Source organism: Electrophorus electricus, chromosome 4 (assembly GCF_013358815.1).
Source record: "Electrophorus electricus isolate fEleEle1 chromosome 4, fEleEle1.pri, whole genome shotgun sequence".
In the NCBI taxonomy this organism is placed as follows: domain Eukaryota; kingdom Metazoa; phylum Chordata; class Actinopteri; order Gymnotiformes; family Gymnotidae; genus Electrophorus; species Electrophorus electricus.
In genome coordinates, this window is record NC_049538.1 from 17139501 (window position 1) to 17151488 (window position 11988).

At 45.3% G+C, this 11988-nt stretch overlaps 1 protein-coding gene across 5 annotated transcripts in view; it reads right to left on the minus strand.

Moving 5' to 3' along the window:
* Positions 1-75: 75 nt before the first annotated feature.
* LOC113580128 (src substrate protein p85) overlaps positions 76-11988 on the minus strand; it is a 12019-nt gene continuing 106 nt past the window's right edge. The window contains exons 1-18 of one of the 5 annotated variants that reach the window (XM_027014474.2): positions 11946-11988; positions 10841-10924; positions 10582-10655; positions 9991-10120; positions 8759-8869; positions 8543-8597; positions 7212-7322; positions 6785-6895; positions 6147-6257; positions 5579-5689; positions 4603-4658; positions 4409-4478; positions 4106-4254; positions 2588-2653; positions 1881-2016; positions 1437-1505; positions 1217-1341; positions 76-1028 (exon numbers count right to left, since the gene is read on the minus strand). The exon at positions 11946-11988 is cut by the window's right edge and continues 105 nt beyond it. In XM_027014474.2, the coding sequence (XP_026870275.2) occupies positions 999-1028; positions 1217-1341; positions 1437-1505; positions 1881-2016; positions 2588-2653; positions 4106-4254; positions 4409-4478; positions 4603-4658; positions 5579-5689; positions 6147-6257; positions 6785-6895; positions 7212-7322; positions 8543-8597; positions 8759-8869; positions 9991-10120; positions 10582-10655; positions 10841-10924 (1599 nt within the window). In that variant the 5' untranslated portion in view covers positions 11946-11988 and the 3' untranslated portion in view covers positions 76-998. Of the gene's footprint in view, positions 1342-1436; positions 1506-1880; positions 2017-2587; positions 2654-4105; positions 4255-4408; positions 4479-4602; positions 4659-5578; positions 5690-6146; positions 6258-6784; positions 6896-7211; positions 7323-8542; positions 8598-8758; positions 8870-9990; positions 10121-10581; positions 10656-10840; positions 10925-11945 lie in introns of all 5 variants that reach the window. The other 4 variants (XM_027014477.2, XM_027014476.2, XM_027014475.2 and 1 more) reach the window with 4 other exon arrangements.

Below are 11988 nucleotides of genomic sequence, written 5' to 3' on the forward strand. Positions count from 1 at the left end.
TTACTGAAATGAAGACTTTTCCAAACTATTCCTTTTTACCATCCATGTTTTATTAACTGAAATTCCATTTCTTACAAAAAAAAAAAAAAAAAAAAAGCATGTAATGAGATTTAAGCCAGCAAAATACAGATAAAAATAAGATTTGAAAAGGTCACTTTTATTAAAAAAAACCCAACCCAAAAAGATATACACTAGATGCATCACTACTGAATCAGAATCCCACTGTACCAGAATGGGACTAGCATGTCACTTGATAAAATTAAGCTAAATGTATATATTAAGATAATACCAAATCAAAAATAGCCGTAGGACAGTGTCCCGTCTGACAGACACTCAGTTGCTCATGTTACATTGTGTCGGTCATTTTGAACAGGGTACATTGGCCCAGTGTCCAGTAAACCACAGATCACAGTGAGGACAGCAACATAGACCAAAACTGAGCATGGGAACAGCACTGCATGGCAGGGACACCGATAGTGATCTTATCTACACTTTAAGAGGCCAGAGAACCACACGTCTGTGCTACGTCTCAGACTTAATATAAATCTCTTCAATCAGAAAAACAATGTTCTTTTCCATCACACATCCTGGAACAGCCAGGAGAAAGTGAACTCCTGCAGCCAAACCTGAGTTAACTGCAGAGGTGGGTGCAGTGCTGGCTCTGCATGGCAGTAAGTCGAGGGGTGGGGCTGGAAGTTGACTAATATTTTTTTTTCGTCATGTTCTGAATCAACTACTAGCTACAAAATTACACCCATTAGTGTTGCAAATGGAAAATGGTCATAGCAAGAAGCTTCACTCAGGTCTCAGTCTACATCTTCATAAACATGAAAAAGAAAAAGCCAAGCTTTCACCTAAACCATAGAAAGATCATTTCTCTTGTGTGATTACAGAGACATGACGCGATCATAGACTAAATATGCTGTAATATGAATTATATGATAATGACGCAGATGTAGGAAGTGCTTCCTCTCAAAACAGGACTAGTGTCCTAATGACTAGTTCAAAGCAGCAGGGTCCTGTTCGTTCTGGAAGGGACAGAGAAGGGACGGGAAGTGAGGAACAGATAGAAAGACCTGAGAACGCCTAACACTTCAGAAGCTCCACAAGAGATGAAAGTAGTGGGACAAGAGGGAAAAACGAACGGACGTGCAAGGAGACCCCTCTCCTCCAGGGAGGTGGGCGTGGCAGCCAGAGGACGACCTTACTGCCGCACCTCGACGTAATTGGCCGGAAAGAGTCCATAAGCCCCTCTGCACACGCCCCTCCACCAGCCCTCATCAATCATCTCGATGTTGGTGATGATGTCATCAGGATCAAACGAGATCTCGTCATCACCAGCTGTAAACATGGGAAAAAAAAAAGAAAAGAAAAAAAAAAGTGATGCTGTGTGTGCATGCATGCGTGTTTCTGTATATATAAATCAGACTACTCACCAGCCTGATAATCATACAGGGCCACTGCAGTCACTCCGAGATCCTCCCCATACTCATAGGACGGAGAATCTATGGACACGCAGCGACACACACAGCTCAGTGTGCCAGCCTCCAACAATGCTTTCCAAGTAATTTACTACACAGGTGGCCTCAGTAGTAAAGTTACAGGTCAAGTTTGATTACACAGGAGCAATTCCGCAATGTACTATAATGAGCTATAATGAATACAAAATGGTTGAAATTCTGAAAATTTAGAGCTGTATTTGGATTTTAAAAAATAAAATGAAGCAAAGCACAAAAATTCCCTGTGTACAGGCTGCATAGCAGCAGCGTAACAGCAGCACCATCTTTAGGAGTGAGAACCTGTACACTGTGCTGTTGATGGAAATGAACTGGCTGAATGAGGCCCAGCACACAGTCTGAAGGGGTTGGTGGTGGTGGCACCTGTGGCCTGGTAACGCCCCTCCAGCGCCGGCTCCAGGTTTTGATTCTGGTAAAGGGGTTCCTCAGCAGGTTGTTCGCACGTGGGCTCCGTGTCTGGTTCCACCTCATACAAGTTCTCAGTCTCCACCACTGTTTTCTAAACGTCAGGGTTCCCACACACACACACACACACACACACACACAGGGATAGCAACTTAGCCTATGGAAGGCAAACGTATGCAAGACCTTTTGAACTTCTCCAGAAACAGAGAGGACCTGTTTTTAAATGACTGAAATGAAGGAAAGGCTGTGTTACCCATGTTGAACACTAGAGGGTGATATGTCACTTGGAAAAGCAGAAAGGGGAACTAGGTACATGAATCAGGACAGTGTTTTTATAAACCCAGGGGAGGTCAGTGTGCATTTGTTTTTGTTTTTTTTCCTGCTGTAACAAATCTGATTAAATTCTTTAGCTAATTATTATCAAGGCTCCATGCATTGAGTCAGGTGAACAAAAAAATTTGCTGAGGAAACTTTTCAGGACTGGGAACTACCTTTTTATTATTACTCATAGATGTGCAATTATTACCTAATGGTAATCTATGAACTATAATTCTCACACTATGCCTGGTTTGCACTACATAACCTTAGTGAGTGACAGGCTATGTAGCCTAGGTGTAGAAGCATGGAGTCTCAGTCTCTGGTAGACCAAGTGCGAGTTCAGATACCTGGAAGTCTGGAGCCTTGGAGACGGGACCAGGCTGAGGGGAGGGAACCCGAGCTTTGGCACTGTCCTAAAGTGAACCGAAGATAGCATGCTTAGGACATGCAAGATGGAAACACACAAATCACAGACCCGACTGACTCGTTTTGCCCATGTTGTCCTTAACATGATTAAATTGTGTATATAGCTGTCTTTATGAAGCAGGATTTCTGGCTGGTGTTGTCCAGCTTTGTGTTTAGATGCGACACGTTTACATCCGTCGTGAACACAAAAGGCGACCGATTCAGTTGTATGGGTCACTCTACGCTATGTTTAGCTCAACTAAGCAACAAAATTTTGCTTTATTTTGATTTATTTCACCCCAAATACAATAAAATAGAAGGTCCAACGCTCAAACAAGATGAATCGTGTCAAGCTGTGCTATACAGGACTAATAGTACTTGTTAGCACCATGTTACAATCATGCGTCTTTACAATCCATTTACCAGCTCAATAAGATATCAAAAGTCATGCAAAAGGATCACTCATTAAGTTCAGCTTGTCATGTACAGTAGTACAAGACATTAGCTATATTTTTGCAGGCACACCAGCTTACCACCATAATGGTGATGTGATGTTTTAGATCTAAATGCTGAACTGACTTAGCTCCCATCTTTGGACCATCAAACACCTCCCCCTGATTAGACTTTACTGGATATACCATAATCTGAAAAAAACAAAACAACTTTGTATTTTGGATAAGGGGGAACACTACAAATCTGCCAACACATGTTTGGAGCTCAAATATTGCTCCTTTAGTTTTTACACTGCAGCCAAGAGATTCAACTCGCCCAACACAAAAAGATCATTTACGCCCACTAATTATCTTCTTGTAAAGCCAAAATCATCACACACTGACCTCAAACCACACAGAGATGTTACATAATCTCAAATTCCCAGTATGGTTTCTGACACTGATATCAATAAAAACGGACAAAAGTATGGGAAAAACACTGCTGCTATTTTTAGCCATGTGACATACTTCACCCCTTTTTATAGATAAGAGTAAAATTCATGGTTTGAGGCAAGTGTGAGGAGTTCAGCATGAAGTTTGCACAATACTCATTGACAGGCCTCTACATTTTAGCTTTTTAAAATATAGGTCAAGCATAAAACTAACATTTGGACAATAATGTTTTGGCCAATTAACCCTAATGTTATTAACCACAAGAGAGACATTTTAGGGTCTGCTCTGAAACCAGAAGCAGGTGGTTCATGATGACAAATGAGTAAGCTAATTAAATGTAAAATAAGCATCTTCCAGTTCACAACTGGTGGACCCCGGCATGATGACCAAGATGACTAGGTAAAGCTATGAAAGAAGGCATGCCTAATGCTTTTAGATACACACACAAAATAAAACATTTAAAAAAAAAAACAAAAAAACAGTCCGTGTATATGGTGAATTTTCACATAAAAGTTTCTCCCATTGATGACTCGAAACAGACATGGACAGACAGAAGACAGAGCGCTGCCCACCCACCTCCGTGTTTTTGCGGGCCTGCTCTTGTTCTTGCTTCTCCGTGGCCTGCCTCCTGGCCCTCTCCTCTTGAGCTCGCTTCTTGTCCTCTTCCTCCTTCTCCTTGGCAAGATTCTCGAAGCGAGCCTTAATACTGCTCGTTCCACTGCCACCTGTGCACGCGCGCACAGCCTCAGAATGTACTCTTTCAGATCATCACAAACTGACGTGTGCACGTTTGTTACAGTAAAACCGAAGCCACGTGTGTGCTCTTTCCTGCATCAACATCATTCCCCAAGATATTTGGCGCAGATAAAACGCTCTTGCCTGCTTCGACCGGTCTGGTCTTCTGATAAACAGCGCGGGGCTTCTCTACCTCCTCGAATGTTCCGGCGCTCTAAACACAGGAAAAAGAGCAAACGCAAAACAGCCTGAGTTCTCCATCCACCAGCTCAGCGCAGCCATTTTCTTCCACCTCAGACATTCAGATGTGCCGTAGATTTGGCAAGCGGAGTGTATACCTTGTCCATTCGGTCTTTCTCTACGCCGTACTTCCCGCCAAACCCTTTAGAGTAATCTAGAGGAAGAGAGAAAAATTTTAAAAATTGAATGACTGAAAATGTTCCGCGCAGTGCTTGCGGCTCGCGAGAGCCAGTGTTCCTCCTTGGACGCAGAAGCTGGGGGAGCCATGCTGAGCGGCAGCTCGTGCAAACCTGTCAAAGAAAGACAGCCAATCACAGACAGAGAGGCGGAATGAGGGGTGGAGAGACGGGAGGGGGTGGAGGCCGTCGCCCTCCGCAACTGTGGCACTCGGGTAGGGACGCTGCTTCCGCTTCGGGGCGCTTCTGTGGCTGAGGGACAGTTGGAGGGGCCGCAGGTCTGCAGGGGGCGGGGGGATGCACACAGAACAGTGGCCTGTACAAGGCCTGCAAGCCAGACAATGCTTAGGGTGCTTCAGGAGATCTGGCAGGAGACGCCATCATATCAAAAGCAAATACGTATATAAATAGGGTAGAGGCTGGACGACAAGCACGGGAGTGGGGGGTCTGCCCAGCAGCATCCAGAATGGCACATGGTCAGTAGTCTGCATGAAGAGGATAATTTGGGAATACAAATCAAAAGTGACAGCCAAGCAGCCAACTTCTTAGATAGCTTACCTCCAATTATTGAACAGAGGAGGCCTATGTGAAGCTATTGCAACTAATGCTGAAACTAAATGCTAAATGCTGATTTAACTGGGAGGTATTTAGAGCATGTGTGGCTAGGGTTCTGGGCACCATGACAGTCACGATCCTGTGCCTCTGGACGCTGGAGCTGGGGCAGGTGGGTACCAATCAAGATCAGTGCAGCCATCTCAAATCAGATGGTCATGGGGCAGGGGAAGGCCAGGTGTAGCTGGTGCACCGAGAAAGGCCAGGCAAAGAGTGTGTGTGTGTGTGTGTGTGTGGGAGGCGGGGAAAAGGGTGAGGCACGGGTGTGAAGGGGCAGAGACGGTGCCTTGTTGAGACTCATGCTTGGCCAGGCTCTCTTTGTGGTCAAAACCCAGAGCACACTTGTCCTGTTTGTCCACTTCCACCCCATACTTCCCGCCAAACCCACGCTTGTAGTCTGCAAAGAGAGAGAAAGAGAGGGAGCCCACAGAGACACACACAGACTTACGAACACATGTACATAGAATGTGACAGCCCAGACAAGGAACACCATTTACAGGAGGAAAAATGAAAAGCACTTTTCCATGAGGAAATTGCTGCCAGGGACGACTGGAGAGAATGAACACACCGGTTCACCTCGACAAAACACTGCACATGGAAGCTCTCATTCAATGTCAGTCAAAAAAAGAAAAAAGAAAGAAAGATGATTTAGCAGAACAGAGGGACAGAAAAGTTTATGGAACTACATAGTTTCAATCTGACTATTAAATACACAAACCTTATTAATAGCAAAACTCACTCACATACATACATATATACATACAGGGAAATAAATTTAAAAAAAGAGCTTTACTTCATTACGTGCCTCTTCCACCCAGGAGAAAAGTGTGTGTGTGTTCGCTCGCGCATGCTACCTTTCTGAGACTCATGAAGCTGGACTTTCTCTTGATGGTCCCAGCCAACTGCAGATTTGTCCTGGCGGTCTGTCTGCACACCAAACTTCCCTCCAAAACCCTTCACATAGTCTGTCACACACCCACACACACTTTCATTACTGCATTCAGTAGATACGTTCACCTGAGAACTGAAACTGCCCCTTCATAGTGTGCTAATAAAAAAAAAAAAGCAGTCTACCTCACTGCAAGCTTTGCTGAAACTCATGTAAGGAACAGCCATACGCAGATCATTAAAGAGGCACAGAGACCGAAAATCTGCTCCCCATTTAGAAACAAAGTGACTAATATTTGCCTGCCTTCTCCCCACCGTGGAACAAAAAGTACTTATTTTCCAACTGGATAGTCAACACAGATCATTTTGGGCACGGAATGTCACAGTAGAGATTATACTGATTTGGAAGGCTGCAAGCAATTCGAGTTTAATAGACACAGCACAAACCTGCAATTACAACAACGTACAATAGATGATACAAAAGAGGAACTCTATACTGATGCTGGCACAAGAGGTACTTGGATGAAGAAAAATTGCAGAAGTATGCCAAAGTTTATAATAAACAGATGTGATTGAACAATTAGTTTAGGAAGAGGGTCGTCACCTTTCTGTGACTCGTGCTTTTCAGTCTTCCCCTGATACTCAAAGCCTACGGCACTCTTATCTACTTTATCAGTCTCCACACCAAACTTGCCACCGAAGCCCTTGGTGTAGTCTGGAGTCCCCAGAAGAGGGTGACGCAGGAGAGAGAGAGGGGAAAGCATGCAGTTAAAATTCTGTTTGTGTCATTTGAATGCAACCATTTTCCTTTTACCATCAGGAAAGTAGTAAAGCTTATTATTTACATAATAAAAATATAAACATAATAAACATGCCGGAATAACCTTTTAAAGAGGGGAAGATATTAAAATGACAAAGCAGGCATTTTGTTAGCCTAGCACCTAGCAGGTGCTGTTGGGTGTGTGTGTGTGTGTGTGTGGGAGAGAGAGACAGACAGATACACAGGAGGGGGGGGCAGGCAGGGAACAAACCTTTCTGGGATTCGTGTTTGTCGATTTTGCCCTGGTAATCAAAGCCTACAGCACTCTGGTCCACGCGGTCTGCCTGTACCCCATAGCGGCCACCGAACCCAGTGGCGTAGTCTATGGTGGGAGGGCACGTGTGCAGCACGCAACAGCCAAGCACAGGGCGGGTGGAGTAGGGCCGGGGGCGGAGCGTGAAGGTGGATGGATCGATGGATCGATGGATGGATTTGTGAAGAAAAAAAAAAAAAGCAACAGACATCACGCGGAGCAGAGAACAGAAGCAAGCATGATCACAAGCCGGACATGTCGGGGGGGTTCTGACCCAAGAGTGAGAGGGGCTTGAAGGGAGCAGTGCATTGCGCTGTTTAGTGCCGACCCAGTCCAACCCTCCAGGGCCCATGTCCACCCCCCCCGCCCCACTGCAGAACTCCAGGCTCAGAACTATTCTGTGGGTGCTCAGTCCATATGCATCAGTTAGCAAATCAAATTCTAGGAAGCACACATCATATAATGCATAGGGATCTAAGCATACTGTGATCAGCCATCACCTGGTCATAAATGAAATAATAATAAAATCAGATTTAAAAGCACCAAATGACTGGTTCCAATGGAATGTAATTATTGCTTTTTCAAAATCATTAATCATTTGTGTGGATGGGACAGGTCACATCTCAGCGAGATTTTGATCATGGCAAGGTGAGCACGCAGCAACTCCGCAAAGCAAACGGCCGACTGACCCAAGAGCTCCGAACAGCCCCAAACTGGCCTCTGCAGGTCCTGCACGACAGGAGCATTTTAATACAGATCTGTGGCCACCTGTTTTTTAGAGGCATGTGTAGCAGGAGCAAAGCCTGACTTGGCCTGCACAAATCTCTGATTGGGCCTTTAAGAACAAGCTCTGCTGTTCTATCTGCATAATTAGCTTACTGAAGACTAATGCAGCACGTTTTTGAAAGGTGCTGGGTTTCACACTGGGAGACTGGTGAGCAAACAAGCAAAGGTTTTACACGTGTTTTTGCTAAATATTTTCGTTTATGTTGCAAACACCCGAGTGTCTCATTGTGGGATACAGCACAGCGGCGGAGAATCACAGCAGCTCACCGCTCTAACAAGAGTCCTCCCCGTATGGGGGGGACCAATTACAGCAATACTGCAATTCAGCAGGAAGAAACAGGAAACTGCACTGACAGATTATGCAGATACAAGTTGGCACTGATTCAGCTGTGAAGGCAGGCCTCAAATGTGCATGGCAGTTTAGAGCATCACGGTGGGGCTCACGCACCCTCCACCAGACAAGCTTTCCTGAGCTCCACACAGACCAAAGAGAGGAACGTCACCTTTCTGCGAGGCATGCTTCTCCGTCTTCCCAGCGTACTCGAACCCTACAGCTGACTGGGGGGGGGGGGGGGAAACGCAAGCAAAACAAAATCACAGCCAAGTCATTCCTTCTGGAGACATCTCATCAAGCCCCACCCAACGGTGGGTGGAGTCACTTTCAGGGCAGCAACAAGTGCGCAATCAAGTGGTATACGCAGGCACTTGCAGGGCCATACCTGGTCCACACGGTCAGACTGTACACCAAACTTTCCCCCAAATCCTTTAGAAGTGTCTGTCTGCGAGCAGTGCTTGGACAGCTTACTCTGGTAGTCATGGCCCACAGCAGACTAGAGAGAGGAGGTCAAGGGGACAAGGAGAAAGAGAGGAAGAGGGGGAGGTCAGATTCTATTTATCCACTTGTGGTCACAATCTTAAAATTACATCACTCTCATAACGCCAGCACAAAAATAAAGAAGCAAAATTTGGTTATCAAAGCCATGTTGTGGTCAATTATATTTATTATCTTGAAAATCTATGGGAATTTGAGATTTTTCCCTCAATCTTTCATTTAAAAGAGAGAAAATATGCACTACAGAAAATACACAGTAGTAGAATGTAAGGGTTTCCTCATAGTTTAAAATGCACCTGAAATTCAATAAGCCACCACACTGAGGAAGGAATCAAATATAAAAGCGTGTCATCCCACACTCCTCCTTCAACTTTCTTCTGTGTGGCCACATCAGCCACATCACATGGCTTTTCTTTCATTCCTGCTTCTCTTTCTCCCACACTGGCAGTTAAGTAACAGGGAAACGATCCAGAACCCTGGTGATGTGAGCAGCGTCACACAGAGACCGTCACATCGACAGTCAGTACTGTAGCCAGGGCGGTTTCAAGCAATCCGACTTTGCTGACAGGCTGTGGCTCACTGATGTTTGTGCATGCGCCTGTGTACATGCGCGTCTGTGTGTGTGAGAGAAAGAAACATACTTTTTGGGCCTATTCACGTCAAGAATAGCGATTTGTAACCCATCACCCAGGCAAACAACTGTAGTATGTTTGACAGTTCAATTTGTATGCCAGCTTGGGCTCATGTCATTGTGAAAGGCAGCATGCATCTGCCCTTTAGTCACAGCTGAGGCTCTCTATTGATCTGCAGAGCGGGTTTAGCTGTAAATGCCTGGGACATTTTAACTCATGTATTGATTAGTTGAAATGGATCTGTTTCACTGTACCACAACCAGTGGGAGCGAAAGCATGCAAACGACTCTGTTCAGAACAATGGGATCCACATCACTGAACTTCAGCTTGTACTGAGCACAAGGGCAAAATGAGAAGTCCACAACAAGACAAGAAGAGCTTTGCACATTGGGCTTCAGAAAAGAGCACTAAAGGAAAAGTGAGAGAGAGAGAGAGGGATGGTTAGATAGAGAGGGGGAGAGAGGCAGAAGACAGCAGGGCATTCCACCTTGTCCATGCGGTCCTCCTGCACACCGAATTTGCCCCCGTAACCGTGCGAGGCCTGTGGCATGTTCTCCAGCTCCTTCTGCTTCAGGTCATTGTGCTCCGACGACACCTTCTCACGTAGCTTGTGGATGCTGGAAAGCATGGTGGACAGAGAGCAGTGGCTACAGAAATGCTCACAAAGCAGACACTCCAATGGTTCCCACAGAGTCAAAAACAAGCCAGCCCCGACCCACCCCCCTGGCCATACCTCTGCCATCTCAAGCCTTGCTTTGACAGTATGAAAATGGGTCTCTGACCGCTGGCTTAAAGCTGATGGAATCGATGACCCCCATACTTGCACACCAAAGCCCACAACCTCTTTTCAATCTCACACCCTCAATCCATACCTTTCAAAATCATACACACATACACTCTTAGCCTACCCTTGTGGGTGCTGCTGGCACATGTATAATGGATGTCTGATTAATACAGCTAGACTATTCTGAACCATTTAGGTCCCAATTACAGAGCCAAAGAAAGTCAGAGACATTTATTTTGTTCTCAGTGCAACTACATCAGTGATGCTAGCATCGAATCCAAAATCCTGACTCACTTGATGTGTTCCTGATGGCCCGAGCCTTCCACTGTCTTTGCTCCCCATCTCTGCTCCTTCTCAGTGACATCGTTCTGCACGCAGCCAATACGGAGACACGAGACCAGAGATAAGGGAGAGGTAGAAAGCCCCATACTGAACATCTACATTTTAGTTTTTAAATAAGCCAGCAAGGTTTTAGCTAAACGGAACAGGAGAGAGGTGGTGGAGGTTCAATAACTACAGGTTAGAAAAGAGTTATGAGGCAAGCCTGCCTCACCTCAAAGTCAGGATCAGTCTCCCAGTCGTCCGCACCTTCATCAACGGTAACGCTGAGTGAACGACCAGCTACTGCTTTCCACATCTGAGAGGATTCGGAAATTATAGTATTGGGTTATCATCAGGTTTGTATGTGGATGTGGCAATGAGCTCAGTCCCTATTCAACACTGTGTGAAGTAAGGGAGAGCTTCACAAAAGAAAAGCAGCATTGTGGCAGCAGGATAGGGCTGCCACAGCTGCCCTTCATAAACCACTGCGGTGGCCCTCTTACGTGGCTTTCCCAGTTAGAGTGTATGGAAATGGGGAGGGGGTGGACCTCTTCCGCTCAGTTCAAGACGGTTTCGTCGTTACTATCTAAACGACAGTTTACAAAGTTCTCCCCAACTAAACCACACCCAACTGGCAACTACTTTATATGACTGTGCAAGGCCTACCGAGGCAGCGTGCTTCCGAAACCTGTTATTTTACATAACGAACAGCCACTGGCGACCCCAGCATTCAGCATCAGCACGCTTTATAATCCGGTTTTCTGATGTGAACTGATGGGAATATCGCAAGTATGCTCAGCACTTGTCAGTTAAGATGAGCATCTACAATTTTTCTAAAATATACAATTCTACAATGTGAATTAACCTGCTTCTATATCACAGGAACAAAACAGGCCAGAGGGCTATAAGGGAGAGATGTGATTTCAATGAGCTGGCTAACATCATAGGTACTGTTTAACATGTTAAAAAACTAATATCTTTTGTGATTCACAGAGTATTCAATGCGCATATTAGCTCCAGCGACAGCTCGACTGCGCCCGAACCCGTCAAAACACGCAAATCTTAAATGTGTAGATTCATATTTTGAGACTATTTTCCATACATGTCTTACCCTCTATGTACGCGTACTTATAATATTAAAAAAAAAAAATTTCTAAGGAAAGCGACCATTAAATAGCGAGCCAGCAGCCCGTATTGTAAGGTATTTCCTGCTCTCGTTTCTAGGTCGTTGTGTCGGTGTGATTCACGGTTAGTCTGCGCTCTGCGGCTGGCTCGCGTTTCATCACGAACACTCGCTAATGTCTACCTGACATTCACTACGAGGTCGTTCAACTTACGATTTCCTCCGATTTTTTTCTTATAGGCCGTCAGTTGCAGGAC